We start from the raw sequence: 16,685 nt of genomic DNA, 5'->3' as shown, positions 1-16,685 counted from the left end.
GAAAAATGACAGAGAAAGTACAAACCAATTAGCTCATAACACAATTTAATCTCTCTCTAAAGCTGGGTTTAATTTGATAAATTAAATGACTAGCCATTTTATCTAAATTAATATTGATTTCAAACATTTGGAAGCAAATTTTTGAGTCTCTCATGCTCCCATACATGCCAGATTTTTTTTCCACCAAATAGATTGGATAGATAAATCTGTAGGTTTGTACCCAGCATACGCCTTAACAAAACACCCCCCTAAGGCAGTAAATAGCCAGAGGAAAGCTAAATGATCTAGATCAGGGGTGCTCAAACTCTGTCCTCAGGACCCCACACTGTTCATATTTTCAGCTTACCAGGCAGTTGCACAGGTGCATTCATTACTTATTGACATATTTTAAAAGAACCACAGGTGGAGCTAATTATTTCAGTTGTGATTCTGTGAGGAGAACTGCAAGTGCGCATGTGCAGGGCAGCGAGGGAGCCGATAAGGATAACGGCTCTCCTTATCTGCTTAATACATCTGCCTATAACGTTTGCCCGCTTCTCCACATTATATTGGAGAAGCGGGACTCGTTATTCGACAAACGTTATAGGCAGATTAATACATCTGCCCCACTGTGTGGGGACCTCAGGACCGAGTTTGAGGACCTGTGATCTAGATTAAGACATTAACTCTCCTAAAAAGCAAATAAGGAAATAAAATCTGTCCATTCCAATTACATGAATTATCAAAAAAAAAAAAAAAAAAAATTATATATATATTAATCATAATAATAACACAACGCAAAATTGTTTGCAACAAATGGTTTTCAATTTTGACATTGTGGAATAAAAGTACAAAAACTTTGCCAAGAACTGGAAGTACAGCATGTGAAGTGTCAGTACTGGAGTCTACCGCCCAAACAAGTGTGAAAATATACATAAAAGTGGGACCAAAAAAAAACAAAGGGAAAAAAACTAAACACTAAAATAAAAATATAATTCAGTTGACTATCTGGGTGTATGGGTTGCAGTTAAGTTATTTAACCGATGCCAACGGTGCAACAATTACAATTAAGGGTCCTTAATTGCCCATTTTAGCTAATACACCACACAATGTACAGGAGGTAAGTAAAGGTTTCTATACAATCCAAAATTTCAGTGCTTGTTAACTACTAAGGATTATATAAAAATATAAATAATATATTTAAAAAAAAAAAAACACACTTTTAAAAAAAGGCTGTACCAACAGCCAAACCATAGCATTGTAATGTAAGAATGTAAAATGTTCTTGCCTCCCATTCTAAATCAAGTTGTTTAATGTTTCATTATTCCAACACCAATATTAATAAGGCCTGTAAGTAGGCAAAATCATTTTGAAGTTCCGAACCCAGTTTAATGGATTAGAGAATTACATTTAATCTTTATTTTTTTGTATTTAACCAGTATGTTGACACCTTCCTGCAGACCAAGTACAAATGATTCTGCTCCGATTTATTCAGTGGGCAAAGAGGATATTACTGTTACATAGTTTGAACGCCATACACATTAAGGCATGCATGAAATTGGATTATACAATTAAATAAAAAAAATTTATGCATGTCTGAGCTCCCAGCCCAAATGCCCAGATGTATATGTGGGTCGTATTTAAAATAAATCGTGTTTGGAATTTTTTTTTTATTTTAAAAGAATTTATGCTTTGCTTTTGGAGACATCATCCTTGTTTCTTCTTTTTACATCCCAATTGTAAACCCTAGCCATATCTGAAAGGTAGGTTAAAGGAAAGGCTTTTTATTTTGAATTAAACACATACTTCACATTGTATTGAAACATTCATGATATCAAAAACCTATATCTCCTTCAACACTGAACAAGGTGCACCCAAAAACGGAGCTGGATTTGCAAGTCAGACATTGGAGCGTTTCTGCATATATGGTTGGGCTGCCCAAAGCTGGAGAGATTAGGCCCAGTTACTTAAAGTCTTGTGTTTCCGATAACACTTGCCAACAAAATGTTACTCCATTTAGTCACCTTGCAGCCGATAAAAAAATAAATAAATAAATAAAAAAAAAAGGAGGTCCTTTCACTAACTCATTCAATGATTAGTATTCAATGCCGCTCGGAGGGGGTTAAACAGCGAGGATCGCAGAAAACCAGCAATTCTCGCTGTTTAACCCCCTCACCCTATTCAATGATCCGGGGGAATCCTCGCCGTCACAGGAAGACGAGAATTCCCCCAAACAGCGAGACCCACAGCTAATGCAGCAAACGTGCTCTATTTAGCCGCGAGCCTCGCTGCTTCTGCAGCCGCATATGCCGATTCCCCCTCGCTCAAAAAACGGAGCGAAGGGGAACTGGCGTATGAGGGGGGTGAGTTGAATATTGACAGGGCGAGCGGTGACAGGAAGCCCTGCTCGCTGTCATCGCTCGCCCACGGCATTGAATAGACCCCTGAGTGTGGGCTTTGTCCAGTTTGTTACCCAACAGTGGTGTTAGAATATCCATTTGGGTCAACAAACAACACACACACACACTTTTGTTCTCTTCCACCTTCGTTGTGGGCAGCCACCACCCCCCCTCCCTCTATTTTCATTCCTACATTCTTATTTCTGCTCTACACTACAAAATTAAATGAGACTCCCCCCCTCTTAGCATACACATGCCTTACTGATGATCCTTATATTGCTCTGTGAATAGCTTATATTGACTCCATGAGAAATTTAAAGACAGACCCACCTCCTCTCTTGGAGTTCTGCATATTAGTAGTGGATTTCCCTGTGTAGTACTCCTGAACCTTATCTAGACTGGTTTAAATGCCGAAAGCTTAGAACAGGCATTTCCAACCACGGTCCTCAAGGCACACTAACAGTGCAGGTTTTGTAGATATCCAGGCTTGAGCACAGGTGACTTAATTAGTACCAGAGTGATTCTGATTAAACCATCTGTGCTGAAGCCTGGATATCACTAAAACCTGCACTGTTGGTGTGCCTTGAGGACCGTGGTTGGGAATGCCTGGCTTAGAATGATGAAATAGGAATGAGGTGTCATGAGATTACCAGTTATCTGCCAATACCTCAGAATGCTTCGCACAACGGATCACTAAGTGTCACGTCAAGCAATTTAAGTGTCCCTGTCCCGCACGCTTGTTGCCAGGGGAACTAGAATAACCTGCACCAAATCGCTGCTCTCAGTGGCAGTTTCACTAGGATATTTTATATATTAGAAGGTGTGTCGAGTGAAACTTACCCCTTTAACTTTACATGGAAAGAATAACTCCAAAAAGGATACTGACTTCAGTGGTGGTGAACTGGTCCCGCAGGAAGTCTAGGTCCTCTTCTGTGGATACAAGGTTCCTTGTGGCTGTTGACAAATTTTTCTCAAGCAGTGTCTGAGCGTCATCAATATCATACTCCAGCATTACATTGGCCTAGAAATGAAAATATATTACAAATTTACAGTTGCTATGTGTCCTTTGTGTGCCATATGGCGCAAATCCCACACAGAGAATGTTAGTCACTCGTACAGATTTGTCTTCTGCCATTTACCGCAACTTGTGCACCTTTTCCTCAATTTTGCATCTTACAGTAGTTCGCTAATAGTGTACTAGTTGTATTTTGGCATGACTTAAGCACAAAGTGGTGTATTTTATCGATATGATTGACATCTCTAAGCAGTATAGGTAGTTAGCATGTGCAAAAAAACGAGCCATATCCCCCCCACTCCGGACACCCCTCACATTTATTTACTTACATGGGCGGGTGGCCTGGAGGGCTGGCGGCCAAAGCGGCAAACAGGACTCAATGGTGAGGGATCACTCTGGAGCAGATATGGGCGGTGCGGCCTGCGCAGCGTGATGGTCAGAGGTCACGCTGCGCAGGTCGGACTGCCCATACCCGCTCCAAACTGCAGGCCGGGGGATCGGATACTTCTGGGCAGTGTCTGAGGGCTCGTTCAGACGCTGCCCGGCATTAATCCCGGAATTGGAAGACCCAATCCCGGGATTCAAATCCTGTCATTTTTTAGGCCAAATCCCGGTATCCCACCAATCCCGGGATTGGCCACCCTAATCTGTACCGACAGATATTTTGTAATAATGCTAAGCCAATGTGCTAACTGGCATATTTATTGCAGATTGAGGAATTAACCACTTAACTGTTATGGTGAAAACTCAGAAAAATAGAGAAAAGGGTACGCTTAATTAGGGACACTGCCTATGTCTGAATATTAGTTAAAACTAGACATCTTTTAAGGCAAAGGGAGAAGCCGAAAGTTCTAACATATGAGAGTTAGTGTGGCAGCTCAGACTCCGTTTTGCTGCATGGCCCTTAACGATCCGCTCAGTAGTAACAAACAGACCATGCCTGCGAAAAGTCAGTGTGCTAGGGACAGTAAAGTTAATACATCTTTATTCATATTCAAATAAAAAAAATTTTTTTTAAATTAAAACAGACAATATTTAATAAAAAAAAAAAAAATTCGCCCTATGGGCAAGATAATATGCAGAATACAACATTCGGCGCGACAATTAGTGAATAATCTTTCAGTAGTTTATGTCTTTCCAATGATGTAGCGAGTCCAACACGTTTCATTAGAAAGGTGACTTCATCAGGGGCATTGTATTTATAAGGGAGATTTGTACTGTAAATTACAATACATTTCAATAAAATGCATACAAGACAAAATTATTTATAACCATGATGTAAATGAAGGGAGAAGGAGAAAAACTATTTACAATTCTGGTGATAGATTTAGTAGGGGACTACAAAAACTGGTGGTCATTTCGAAAAGTTAGACAACCAGTCAATTATTAATATAAATGGTGGATATTAATAATTCATATTACTTTTAGTACAAAAAGGGACCATACCAATACAGATTAAATAAATTAAGTCCCCCCCCAAAAAAGGACCATCTAGAGATAGAATGAGTAAAAATATCTAGAAGGATTCATACCAAACCATTACAAAACCCTTTGGGTCCCTTCTAACAGGGGATCCCTCTGAGGTGCTGCTATGGTCTTTTAGAGTGCGTTTGGGATAGTGTTCATTCTAGCACCCGCCATATTTGAAAACCCATGCAGTTCCTCTTCCCTGCCTGGGGTGACGCTGTCTGCTGTGGTTGTGTAATAAAAGCCTATTTTTCTACATGGGATTTCATTGGGGATAGAGCCCCTGTGTTAAACACACTGCAATTTAAAAATACATACTTTGTGTATTGCTACTCACCCCAAGCCACAAGCACACTTTGTCTGTTGGTGGTACTAATGCTTTACAATGTAGGTTATCTGCCAGCATAAACCTGGTTTCCATCGGCTCAGTAGTGCCCTGCCAAAGACAGAATTCAATAGCAAAATCTACAAGAAACTAGTAAAAGCAATGGTTATGACATTCTTCCAAACATGCTACAAGGAATCATTCATAGCAAGAATGAACGCCTGTCAGAGATTTGGGTAAGAATGACAAGGTGTAATTTAGGAGGGTATCATGTGGTGGCCATGGGAATGATTTTGTCTGATGTACTATCTGTGCGCAGTTTGACAATCTCTGCTGTTTAGGGAAGTGGGCATAGTAAGAAGCTGCAAATGAAAAACAGCCCCTGTCAGGGCTGATGTGGTTGTGCTGTATGAAGAAGCAGAATTATCAACACAGCCCAACATGCTGGAAACACACCGATCAGGACAAACACTATCACATTAAAGCTGTACCTTTTTCTTCTGCATATGTTTTAAAATTTCTAAAGTCTGTTTAATTTCTGGGATTTGACCTTTTAGCCTTTGAGAGAGAGAAAAAAAGGGGAAAAAAACATTATGTCCTGTCCACAAAAACTTACACCAGCAGGTGCACTATTTCATAATACGCAGGTAAGTACCTCCGCTTCTTCTGCGACAGATTTACTTCCATAAACTTATATTTTTGATACTGCTCATCCAATCTCTTGAGTACTGCATCCACTGTCTCATTTCCAGGTTTCTTCATAAAGGAATCAACATCTTCCTACAAGAGAATAAATTGAATATTACCAGTGTGACCCAACTGCACTATAGAACAGTTACTAGCACCATCCCCAAACATTGGAGAATCTATGTACAATGCAAACCAAAAGAGTGTGAATTATATATACTGCCATTGGTAAGGATCCCAAGAGGTATTCCGCACACTTCACGAGACCGTACGACAACTTTTTCCACTAGCACTACCACAAATTTCAGTGATCTTATTCTGTATAACCTCACAAGGTGTATGTAAATTAATATCCATCATTTTTTTTTTCTTAAATATTGATCCAGCACTTGCTCATTGGCAGCAAACAGGATCACTAATCCTCATCGGCAGCAAACTAAATCACTCCTTATCCCAGGGCTCAACACATACATATGAATGGTAGGATGGCCTGTTACCCGATATAGTGGAGAACGTGGATAACGATCCAGTCCTCAAAGATGGCAAGTATGGATGGCAGTGAACCCGGGATTTTCACTGTCAAACGACCACAACAGCAGGCACAGAATCCACCCAGTCCAGACAAAATGTCCACAACAATGAAGTCCCAGCTCCAAGCGCTTTTGACCTCCTCTGAGGCCTTTTTCAAGGATTCTGGGTGGATTCTGTGCCTGCTGTTGTGGTCGTTTGACAGTGAAAATCCCGGGTTCACTGCCATCCATACTTGCCATCTTTGAGGACTGGATCGTTATCCACGTTCTCCACTATATCGGGTAACAGGCCATCCTACCATTCATTTGTCTTATTTTATCTGTCTCACCTGTGTATTGTTTGATTGTACATTAAATGGTATTATACTATCTTTGCCATTTTCTGTATTCCTTTTTGGGGAGAGCTTAATTGACCACCCATCTATCAAAGGGGACACAAATCTTGGTGACACAGATTGCTATCTACAGAGGCGGAGAAGAGGAGCGTCACTGTACTTTGAGGGATGTATGGTATTCATTAATACACCTTGCTATCACTTTTATTGGGAGAAGAGGACCGTACCTCGAATTAAAGGGAGGTACCATCCTACTAGAGCGCCAGTGGAGAGGACAATCTGCCTATTTTTGTTCTTTGCGTATTTAATGGTGTTTGGGTCACCATTTTAGTTTGAACTCTCCATAGGCTGCTTTAGCGCACAAACTCATCGACTTTTATTCTTTTGTATACAGTAGTTGTAAATAGACTTGGATTTGACAATACAACATCAAATATCCCGAAGTATCTTAACTATTGCAGTGAATACTGACAAAATGACACTGGCATTGTGCATGACAGCAAATAGGATCTCATACATACACTGTATAGGCGCAGACATTAAACCCCAATGTTCATTGTGTCAGTTTAGCTTTGTCCAGTCTCTGTAGTCAGTAGGAGACCCCTATAGGATGTGCTCCTATCAGCAACATCACCTACTCTACAGAACTTTCCACCATGGATAATAGATGAGCAATCAGACTAATTACTACAGTGATCTACATAGAGGGTGAAGCATGCTCTATATACCCTACACATATGTGGGCATAAAGAATGTCAGGGGCTGTGCCTAGGTCATTTATAGCAGTACACATTGTCAGTGGGAATAAGCTTCTGTAGGCACTACAGATAGCACTGATATACCGCACACAGGGCAGCCACTACAGATAGCACTGATATACCGCACACAGGGCAGCCACTAAAGATAGCACTGATATACCGCACACAGGGCAGCCACTACAGATAGCACTGATATACCGCACACAGGGCAGCCACTACAGATAGCACTGATATACCGCACACAGGGCAGCCACTACAGATAGCACTGATATACCGCACACAGGGCAGCCACTACAGATAGCACTGATATACCGCACACAGGGCAGCCACTACAGATAGCACTGATATACCGCACACAGGGCAGCCACTACAGATAGCACTGATATACAGGGCAGCCACTACAGATAGCACTGATATACCACACACAGGAAGCATACCTCCCAACATGATCATCTCCAGGAGGGACAGAATGCTCTGTTTTCTCTTAATTTATGGATTACCCTATCCTGTGCTTTAACACCTTTCTTATCAATTACCCGGTTTAAAACAGGTGATGGAAATCATAAATTAAGATGGAAGTCCAGAAACAGAGCATTCTGTCGCTCCTGGAGAGGGTCATGTTGGGAGGTATGCAGGAAGACACTATAGATAGCAGTGACATACTGTATACACAGGACGGCATGCTGTATATAGGGCTGATATACTATGCCGCGGGCCTGACAGCGGACGCTCACGCATTCAATGCGGGGTGGGGTGGGGGGGAGGGGGGTTTGGTGCATGCTGCTGCAGATGATGCCATGTAGGGAAGCGACCGCCTTGGCAACCATGATGGCTGCCTCCTAGCCAGGGCCGCCGACTTCACCCCGGCCCGTGCCTGCTGCCGTTCCACTTCTATAGCTCGCACATAGAGTGTACGGAAGCAGACGGGACTCTCACCACAAACACAGCCTCCGGGATACCCAGGTGCACCCGCTTCACGCCTGTAGCACCACCATCCTCGTTGGCCAGCGCCATCTTGGAAGCTTTGCGTACGCCGCGCCGTAACGTGCTCTATTACTACGGCTGCGCAGTCTCCGGATCTCGGCTCCCGGGCGTGCTAATTGGCTGGCAGGCATTAGCTGATCCGCGTGCCGTTGAAGCTACGTAAGAGGGTGGGGCCCGCCGGTACTGGCAGGGCTAGCGCGACTGCGTTCACGTTGTGTGACTGGCAAGCAATGGCATTGTCGTCTCTGTGCCTGCTGTGGCTGCAGGGCTGGTGGAGGTGGAGTAACTGCATGGGATCTAGACACTACCGTGGGGGTAGTAAGTCAGTGACAGGTCACAGGCAGCGCTGTGTGCAGCGTTACAGAGGACAGGTGTATATTATAATTTGTGGAGCTTTGTGGATATATAACAGCCCTAATGGAACCCACTCAAGTCATGCACAATTTAGCCTAAGTTTAATATTGTGAGTAATTGTTACAGCCATGGGCACTACACTACACACCAAACACCCTCTATCAAAAGGACCTGGGCTGGTTATAGCCTGCACTAGACATTGAAACCAATGATTGGCAACCATCAATGTTTCCAATCCAGGGAATAAAATAATTAGCAGCGATGGTACTTCCTCATCTTTGCGGCCATAGCTTACTCCAGTTACATTAACCATTATGTGAATCGTGATTGTCCCCTCGCGTCGTGCTCACCACACCTTTACTAAATGTAATAGAGGGTGACGTGGACACAGGAGGGTGGCATGGACCCCAAAAACAACCCTCGCGGCTCGCTTTACGCTACGTAAGTTTCGTAGTGTAAGCGGCGGCCTCAAAGATGAGGAAGTGCCGCAGTGACTGCCAGCCACCGAATGCTTCTTCATCCAAGGGCTGCTGGCTCAGATGCTCAGTTACCGCCCAGATGCGGTAACTGCTTCACATCCGCCAACCTTCTGCTTCTACTGTGCATGCACTCAACATTACCATAATCATAGAGCAGTGGTTCTCAACCTCAGTACTCAAGTACACCCAACAGTTCACGTTTTCCAGGTCACCTGACAGGTGTACAAGTGTACTCATTACTGACTGACACATTTAAAAGGATCCACAGTTGGAGCTAATTATTTCACTTGTGATTCTGTGTGGAGAATGCATAGAAGGAAAAGCTCTTATTACTTTATAAAACACTTTCTTACTCTTAAAACAGAGTTGCTTACTCTCTATCTAGGTGACTAAATAAAATTTTTCCACATAATTGATAATCATGGGTCCGAATTTGCACAGCGGCCAACTATCGATAGACTGCTTATGGCCCGTAGTAGGCGAGTGTGAGGCCTGCTAGTGACGAGATTGACAGGAAGTAGGCATCTGGGGGTGGTAATGGGCCGTTTAGTGGTAGTGCTTGTGAAGTTATCAGACTCACTGTCAGACTGTAACTATTATACTTTATTAGGTGTAGTGATTAATGTACTTTTTAGTCCGTCTGTACCCTCTTATTCTCCGTAGATATTTCTATCCCCCAAATCTGTGTGTATTTCCAGAACCATAGTATTAGACTGTATATCAGAGGATGTTGCCCAAATATGGTCAGACAGGAAATGTCCACAGGGGGTGATCCAATTCCCCTGCTATTTACAGGAAGGTTATGTCCACAGGGGGTAATCAGGACATAACCAAATTACCTTCCTCCTTATTTGGACTTCTTTGTGCATCTCTGAACTGAAGCAGACATTATGGGGCCTGACCCAGCAGGGGGGACAGCAGCAGATGGACAGCTGTAGCTGGGAGGGGGGATATACCTGACTCTTGAGTCCACCAATCCGGACCAAGTGCAACCCCACTGATAGTTCAAGCGCCGTGGGAATTTAGAAGGTTTTAAAATGACTGGTACACATGCCAGCTCCGCATGTTAGTCGCAATCCTGGCTAAGGGGTCATACCCTCCACTGGATCTTGTGGAACACATCGTTTGCCCAGGGTGGGCATCCTACTACGCTATTGTGTGGAACATCTGCTATCACAGCTGTGTGGAGAGTGATAGTTTTGTGATTTGGAACTGTGATGCTACAAGGACTTGAACTGCTACCTGGATGTTTCTATGCTGCATTTTGCCTCTTGCTCCTGTCTTTATCTACTTGTGTGTGCTGTGATAAAAATAAACCGTATTTTGGTTTGATCTGCTCGGTGTCTGAGTGATTGAGGAACCGGTAACCTCACAGTGCTCAGAAAAACGCAGGCATGACAGAAAATGCTGGCATGCCCAAGGGTTTTAGGGGAGGGTGTGTTACTTCAGCTCCAGGCCGGATATGGCTGTATTAGTTGCTGCCATTTAGTAAGTCTCTGGCTACTCCTAGCTTGCAATGACTGGTGTCCAGTGGAAAAATAGTGGGAAAAGGTGGGATTTCACTGTAGCGGGGCGGTGTCTATCTGTTTGCTGGCTGCTACGAATTTGCACAGCAGCCTGAATCGAGCCCAATGTCTTCAAATATATATATGGCTCTCTGAGGACCTGTGCTATACAGCAGTTTCCCACCTGAGTTGTGTTGGAGACAGAAGTGGGTTATTGTCAATTTATTCATGCTTAACACCTCCTTGCTGAAGGTTTTTCATATATCACTTCTAAAATTGGCGGCTAAGCAAAATACCCGTCATATCGTATTTAATACCAAAAAAAACTTTTTTGACTCTGAGGAATTTATCACCTCTACCAGAGGACTCAGTACCTCTAGAGATTTATTAATTTCCTCTGATGAAGTCCTAAGGGACGAAACGCATCAGGATGCGGACTGATATTGCATGTGATATTTGTGAAAACGCTGATGAAAATAAATTGAATAAATGTCCATATGTTTTTACAAATTATTGATTTATTTTCAATTTAAAAGTATTGGTTTTAGCGATATAGCGCACCTCTATCCTGTGTTTCTTGAGACTAGGCTGCACACTTCAAGAATTCAATTTACAGAGTGCCAGGCTTGAAAATGGTAACATACATGCAGTATTAGAAAGCCAGCAACATCCGGTTTTGCAAAAATATCAAAAAGCTTTTAATGGCATATTTAAAGTGCAATAAACAGACATAAAAACATCCACAGGAGAGGGGGTATACTTAGCATAACAGCAAGTAAAAATAGTCCACCCAACCGATCCTGTAAGTAATCATTCCTAGGTATGATTGCTTATAGGTTCCTAAGAAAACCAGTTGTTAGTGTAGGACTTGCAGTGAAATGGGGTCCCTTGGCAATGGGCTGCAAGCTTAAATCATCGCAGAAAAGAACACTTTGAAACAACGCTGTGAAAAATATATGAATTTATTTATTAAAATGGTACTTATGTAATATCTGGACTCCCGTTTTTCTTATGAGACCGCGTCCCCTCGCGGGGCTCGCTGCGCTCACCACGCTTCGGGCACGGTGGCTCGCTGCGCTCGCCACACTATATAAAATCAACTCCATGCGTAGTTGGATAGTAGGGGTATGAAAAAATGGGGTGCATTTAACATGGGAGTCCAGATAATACATAAGTACCATTAAAATTACATCTATTAAAACAATATTTCAGCAACAGTAGACACTTCATTCTACATGCAAAAGAGCTCTATAGTGAAGAGACTAATCCCCTTTAACTAATATTCCGATGGTTAGTGCATGGATGCAATCCAAGCGTTTCCTTGATTCAACCGGTTTTGTTTAGGTTAGTAAAAAGAAAGCATTCTTTCAAATTCAGTCCCACTTTTTTAAATATACTTAAGTAGGTCTCAATGATCGGTGGGATTCTACCCAATCATTGAGACCTACTTAAGTATATCTAAAAATGGTAATCCCCCTTGTAGAATCAGCTGCAGTGTAAAATATAGCAATCTGTGCTCAGATTTTCTGTTTGTACTAGTTTGCAAGCTTAAGCCGTGTACACACGGCAGCGATATGGGCTATAATCGCTGGAAATCTGGTCGCTGACGACCATATTGCCAGTGATGGGAGTGTTCCCCGGCGATAAATCGCTGGGTGCAAGCTCCCGTTTTCAGCCCCATTCTAATCGCTGGTCTCCTGCGACCAGCTGATTACCTCTGCGGCTCCCCCCGCAGCGGTTCCTTTTCATCAGCGACCATCTTTGATTATTTGAATGTTAAGGTGAGTTACAGTGGCGTAGCTAAAGCACCGCAGACCCCGCGGTGGCGGGGAGGCGCTGAGAAAGTGTGGATGCTGGAGGTCTGCAGGGCCATGGTTACGCTGCTGCAGCGTCTGTGGCCGGGACTCACTGTTACAGGTCTGTGTGGTCCCGGCTCTCCTCGTCGCTTCTGCTGCAGTGAAAACTGACCCTCCCAAAATGGCTGCCCCCATACATATAAGACATCCTTAAAAACGGTCTGCTATAAGGGGCAGACATTTTGAGAGGGTCAGTTTTCACTAGGAGAAGAGGAGCGCCAGACCGCGGCGCAGGTCATCTAGCCTAAAAATGCGGCAACGGCATGTGGAGGGGTAAGGAGGGGGTAACTTTACCCGGGGGGGAGGGCACATTTTTATTAGTTACGCCACTGGTGGAGTTAGTTGTTTTTTGTGAGTGCTGGGCCCCCTGTGTTTGTATTTACTAGAGTGTGTGGTCACAGGCCACTGCACCCCAACCTGGGAAGTAGGTAGGAATGGCGAGTGTGTTGGTACTTCTGTATCTTTATACACATAGAAGCAAGTCTCTGAATTAAAAATTATATAAGAGCTGCAGTTGTTAAAACCATGGCCATTAGGTTAAGTTGCTATATACTTAATTAAGTTTCCACAACTCTCCTCTCTATTTCAATGATACTTGATAGGCTACAGGCTATTTGCTGTCCATTCTTTGGAAAGTAGCCATATCTGGCAGTGCCATTGATGTTCCCTGTGTAGTTCAGAAGATAGTTGGTACTTCTATTGCAGTCCTGCTGGTGTCTTAGCAGTTGAAACGCGTTTCTCCATCTCTGCTATCTTGTCAGCAGCTTCCTAACTGAGGAAGTTATAGGTGCTTTTCCTTATAAGTAGGGACATTATTTGAGGACATTTTAAGAGATGGGATCCAGGAATACCTAGAGATGAATACTATAATCAGTAGTAATCAACATGGGTTTGTAAATAATCGTTTATGCCAAACTAAGTATTTATGAGGACATTAGCAGAACCCTAGACTTTGGCAATACTGTAGATGGGGTTGGGATCGTTTGGTCGAATGCATTATGGTCGAATGTCATTACATCGAATCCATTAGGTCGAATTGCTAAAAGGTCGACATGACTCTAGGTCGACATGGGAAAAGGTCGAAATGATTCTAGGTCGAAAGGTCATTAGTTCGACAGGTCATTAGGTCGACAAGGTCATTAGTTCGACATTGTCTAGGTCGACATTCACAAAGTCGACATGGGGTTTTTCACTGTTTTTTTACCTGAATGTCAACACAGTCGACATGGACACAGTTTAAAGTGCACTGCATCCGCTCGCTATGCGTCGGGCACGGTGCCTCGCTACGCTCGGCACACTATTTTATTCTCCCACCACGCCCTAGTGGATGGTAGGGCATGAAATACCGCCTGTCAGCACATGTCGGCTCAAAAAACAGTGAAAAACCCCATGTCGACTTTGTGAATGTTGACCTAGACAATGTCGAACTAATGACCTTGTCGACCTAATGACCTGTCGAACTAATGACCTTTCGACCTAGAATCATTTCGACCTTTTCCCATGTCGACCTAGAGTCATGTCGACCTTTTAGCAATTCGACCTAATGGATTCGATGTAATGACATTCGACCATAATGCATTCGACCAAATGACCGCATCCCTGTAGATGTGGTCTTCTTGGATTTTGCAAAGGCTTTTGACTCTGTGCCATATAAGAGGCTGGTTAAATGGATGATTTGGGACTAGGGATTAAAATTTATAGCTGGGTATGAAAACTGGATACAAGATAGAGAGCAGAGGGTGGTGGTAAACAGTACATTTTCAAGTTGGATACCAGTACTAAGTGGAGTACCACAATATTTGCAGATAACACAAAAATGTGCAGGGTGGTTAGAACTGTGGAGAATTTTAATATTCTGCAGAGGGACTTAGGTAAACTTGATGAATGGGCTGATAAATGGAAAATGAGATTCAATGTAGATAAATGTAAGGTTATGCATCTCGGAAGACATAACATACACTAAACAGTAGAATTGGGCAAATCAGAATTGGAAAAGAACCTAGGAGTCCAAATTGACAACAAACTGGGATGCAGCGCTCAGTGTCATGGTGCAGCCACTAAGGCCAACATGATACTAGCATGTATAAAAAGGAAAAGAAAAAGAAGCGTGGGGTGTTCAAAGGTGCACACAAGGATTAAATGTATTAATACAACAAACATTTACATATATTAAAAGAAAAAATATCGGTATAAATCCGTGCAAATGCCAAATCCTATTGAGTAATCACTAAGTTATATGGTTTTATGGATCCTTCTCAAGAATTATGCGGTGTTCAATTATTTGCATACTGTATAGGATTTGGATAATGCTTAGTATATACTGAATAAAAGGACAAATGTCTCTTGATAAGAAACCAATCTTTAATAGACCAGTATTTCATTTGTCGTATTACCTCCTATGATTGCGGGAAGTTGCACCATTCCCTGGCCCTTATTCTGGTTGGTGCGGCCAGAGCCGCACACGGGGCTCCAGCCGCACAAACCAATCCCCGCCCACCCTACGGATCGCCACGGCCGTCCGTACACGGACGGCTGGCGATCCGCATAAAAATGGTGGAGGCGTACGCCTCCACCATGGTGGGAGCTGCCCCCTGCATTCGATGGTCGTCGACCATCGAAGGCAGGTCCGCACGCCGCGGCAGCTCCCGCAAGCTGAGACCACACGGACAATCGTCCGTGTGGTAGCTTGTATGGGGGCTGAAAGCTGACATCCGGCGACGTCAGCTTTCCGCCCCCATGAGTTGCGTCATGGCCTCATTACCATGCATACGCCCCGCGTTTGCATGGGAACGCCCATGAAACGCGGGGCGTACACATACGGAAATGAGGGCATGATGCCTCTCACGCCCCTATACGCCCCCTTTGCGGCGGACGAAATACGTCTGCGGCGAAGGGGGCTGCACATGCGCAGATTGACCTCTGCGCATGTGCAGTGTAAAAACATCGGCGGTACGGCCGCACGCGGGCCGTACCGCACGAACAAGAATAAGGGCCCTTATCGGGTAATGTTTTTGTTGGAATAAGTGTTCCCGCACTTACACAATTCGATGTTTTAGACAGTGCTTGTTGGGGGCAACTGTGTCCTGCTGGGCGTCCTGTGCCTTTTATTTGAACACCTGCAGCGTTCACCTCTCTCCAGCGGATACCGTCTCCTCTCTGGCAATTGTATGTAGTGCAAATGTCCTGTTAGCCGCCTGGGATTCAACACAAGCCAGGCGGGGATGTTCAGTGCACAGCTGTCTGTCACTTGGCTGTGACAGAAACGGAGATGTGCTGGACTTGGTCTCAGCACAAGCCAGACGGGGATAGTCTGTGTACCGTCATCTGTCACTTGGCTGTGACGGGAGCGGAGACGTGCTGGAATTTATCCGCTGTAGATTGGAGGTTCTGTTAGGGATGCAGGAATGGTAAGCCTGATCAAGTGTCTGCGGGGCTCCTCCTAAAACACGTTTCGACACTCACCGGCCGGCTTTTTCAAATCGACTCCTGTTTGGAGGTTGGCATCCCTCAAGCGTGGTGGCAGCAGGGTAACACAATATACCCATATATACTCTAGCACCTAAACATCTTTTTTTATGTATAAAAAAGGGGCATGGAAACTAGGGAATACAATGAAATGATGCCACTCTATAAGGCACTGGTTAGACCTCACCTGGAATTTGGAGTGCAATTCTGGGCCCTACATTATAAAAAGGACAATATGGAACTGGAAAAAAAACACAAAGAAGAGCAACCAAGCGAATTAAAAGGATAGAGTCATTAAGCTATGAAGACAGACTAGTCAAATTAGTCATGTTTACTCTAGAAAAGAGACATTTAAGAGGAGACATGCTTAACATGCACAAATATATCAGGGGCAATATTAAAAACTATCAGGCAACTTTATTCTGAGGTCAGAAACTAGGACAAGGGGGCATTCCTTCAGAGTTAAGGGCCCTACACACAGAGCAATATTCAGCCACTTTCTGAGCGATTTTGCATAATTGTACTAAATCGCTCAGAAAGTGGCTGA

At 43.6% G+C, this 16,685-nt stretch overlaps 1 protein-coding gene across 1 annotated transcript; it reads right to left on the bottom strand.

The window, feature by feature from the left end:
• Positions 1 to 782: 782 nt before the first annotated feature.
• VBP1 (VHL binding protein 1) lies at positions 783 to 8,584 on the bottom strand. Its single transcript, XM_083159350.1, has 6 exons — positions 8,432 to 8,584; positions 5,841 to 5,965; positions 5,677 to 5,743; positions 5,198 to 5,296; positions 3,261 to 3,399; positions 783 to 1,735 (listed from the first exon to the last, which is right to left on the bottom strand). The coding sequence occupies exons 1-6, from the start codon at positions 8,507 to 8,509 to the stop codon at positions 1,665 to 1,667; spliced, it is 579 nt and encodes a 192-aa protein (XP_083015476.1). The 5' UTR covers positions 8,510 to 8,584; the 3' UTR covers positions 783 to 1,664.
• Between the last annotated feature and the right edge of the window lie 8,101 nt (positions 8,585 to 16,685).

This window comes from Crinia signifera, chromosome 9 (genome assembly GCF_055691185.1).
Source record: "Crinia signifera chromosome 9, ASM5569118v1, whole genome shotgun sequence".
Lineage (NCBI taxonomy): Eukaryota > Metazoa > Chordata > Amphibia > Anura > Myobatrachidae > Crinia > Crinia signifera.
The sequence above is the reverse complement of the archived record's forward strand: the minus strand, read 5'-3'. Positions and strand labels throughout refer to the sequence as shown.

Bases quoted from the DNA above. Each gene is read 5' to 3' on its own strand.
- VBP1 (XM_083159350.1), bottom strand. From the start codon at position 8,509: ATGGCGCTGGCCAACGAGGATGGTGGTGCTACAGGCGTGAAGCGGGTG. The intron at 5,744-5,840 runs GTACTTACCTGC...TCTCTCTCAAAG, and splicing joins CTGTCGCAGAAGAAGCGGAG to GCTAAAAGGTCAAATCCCAG. The intron at 3,400-5,197 runs GTGAGTAGCAAT...TTTCATTTCTAG, and splicing joins AAGTGTGCTTGTGGCTTGGG to GCCAATGTAATGCTGGAGTA.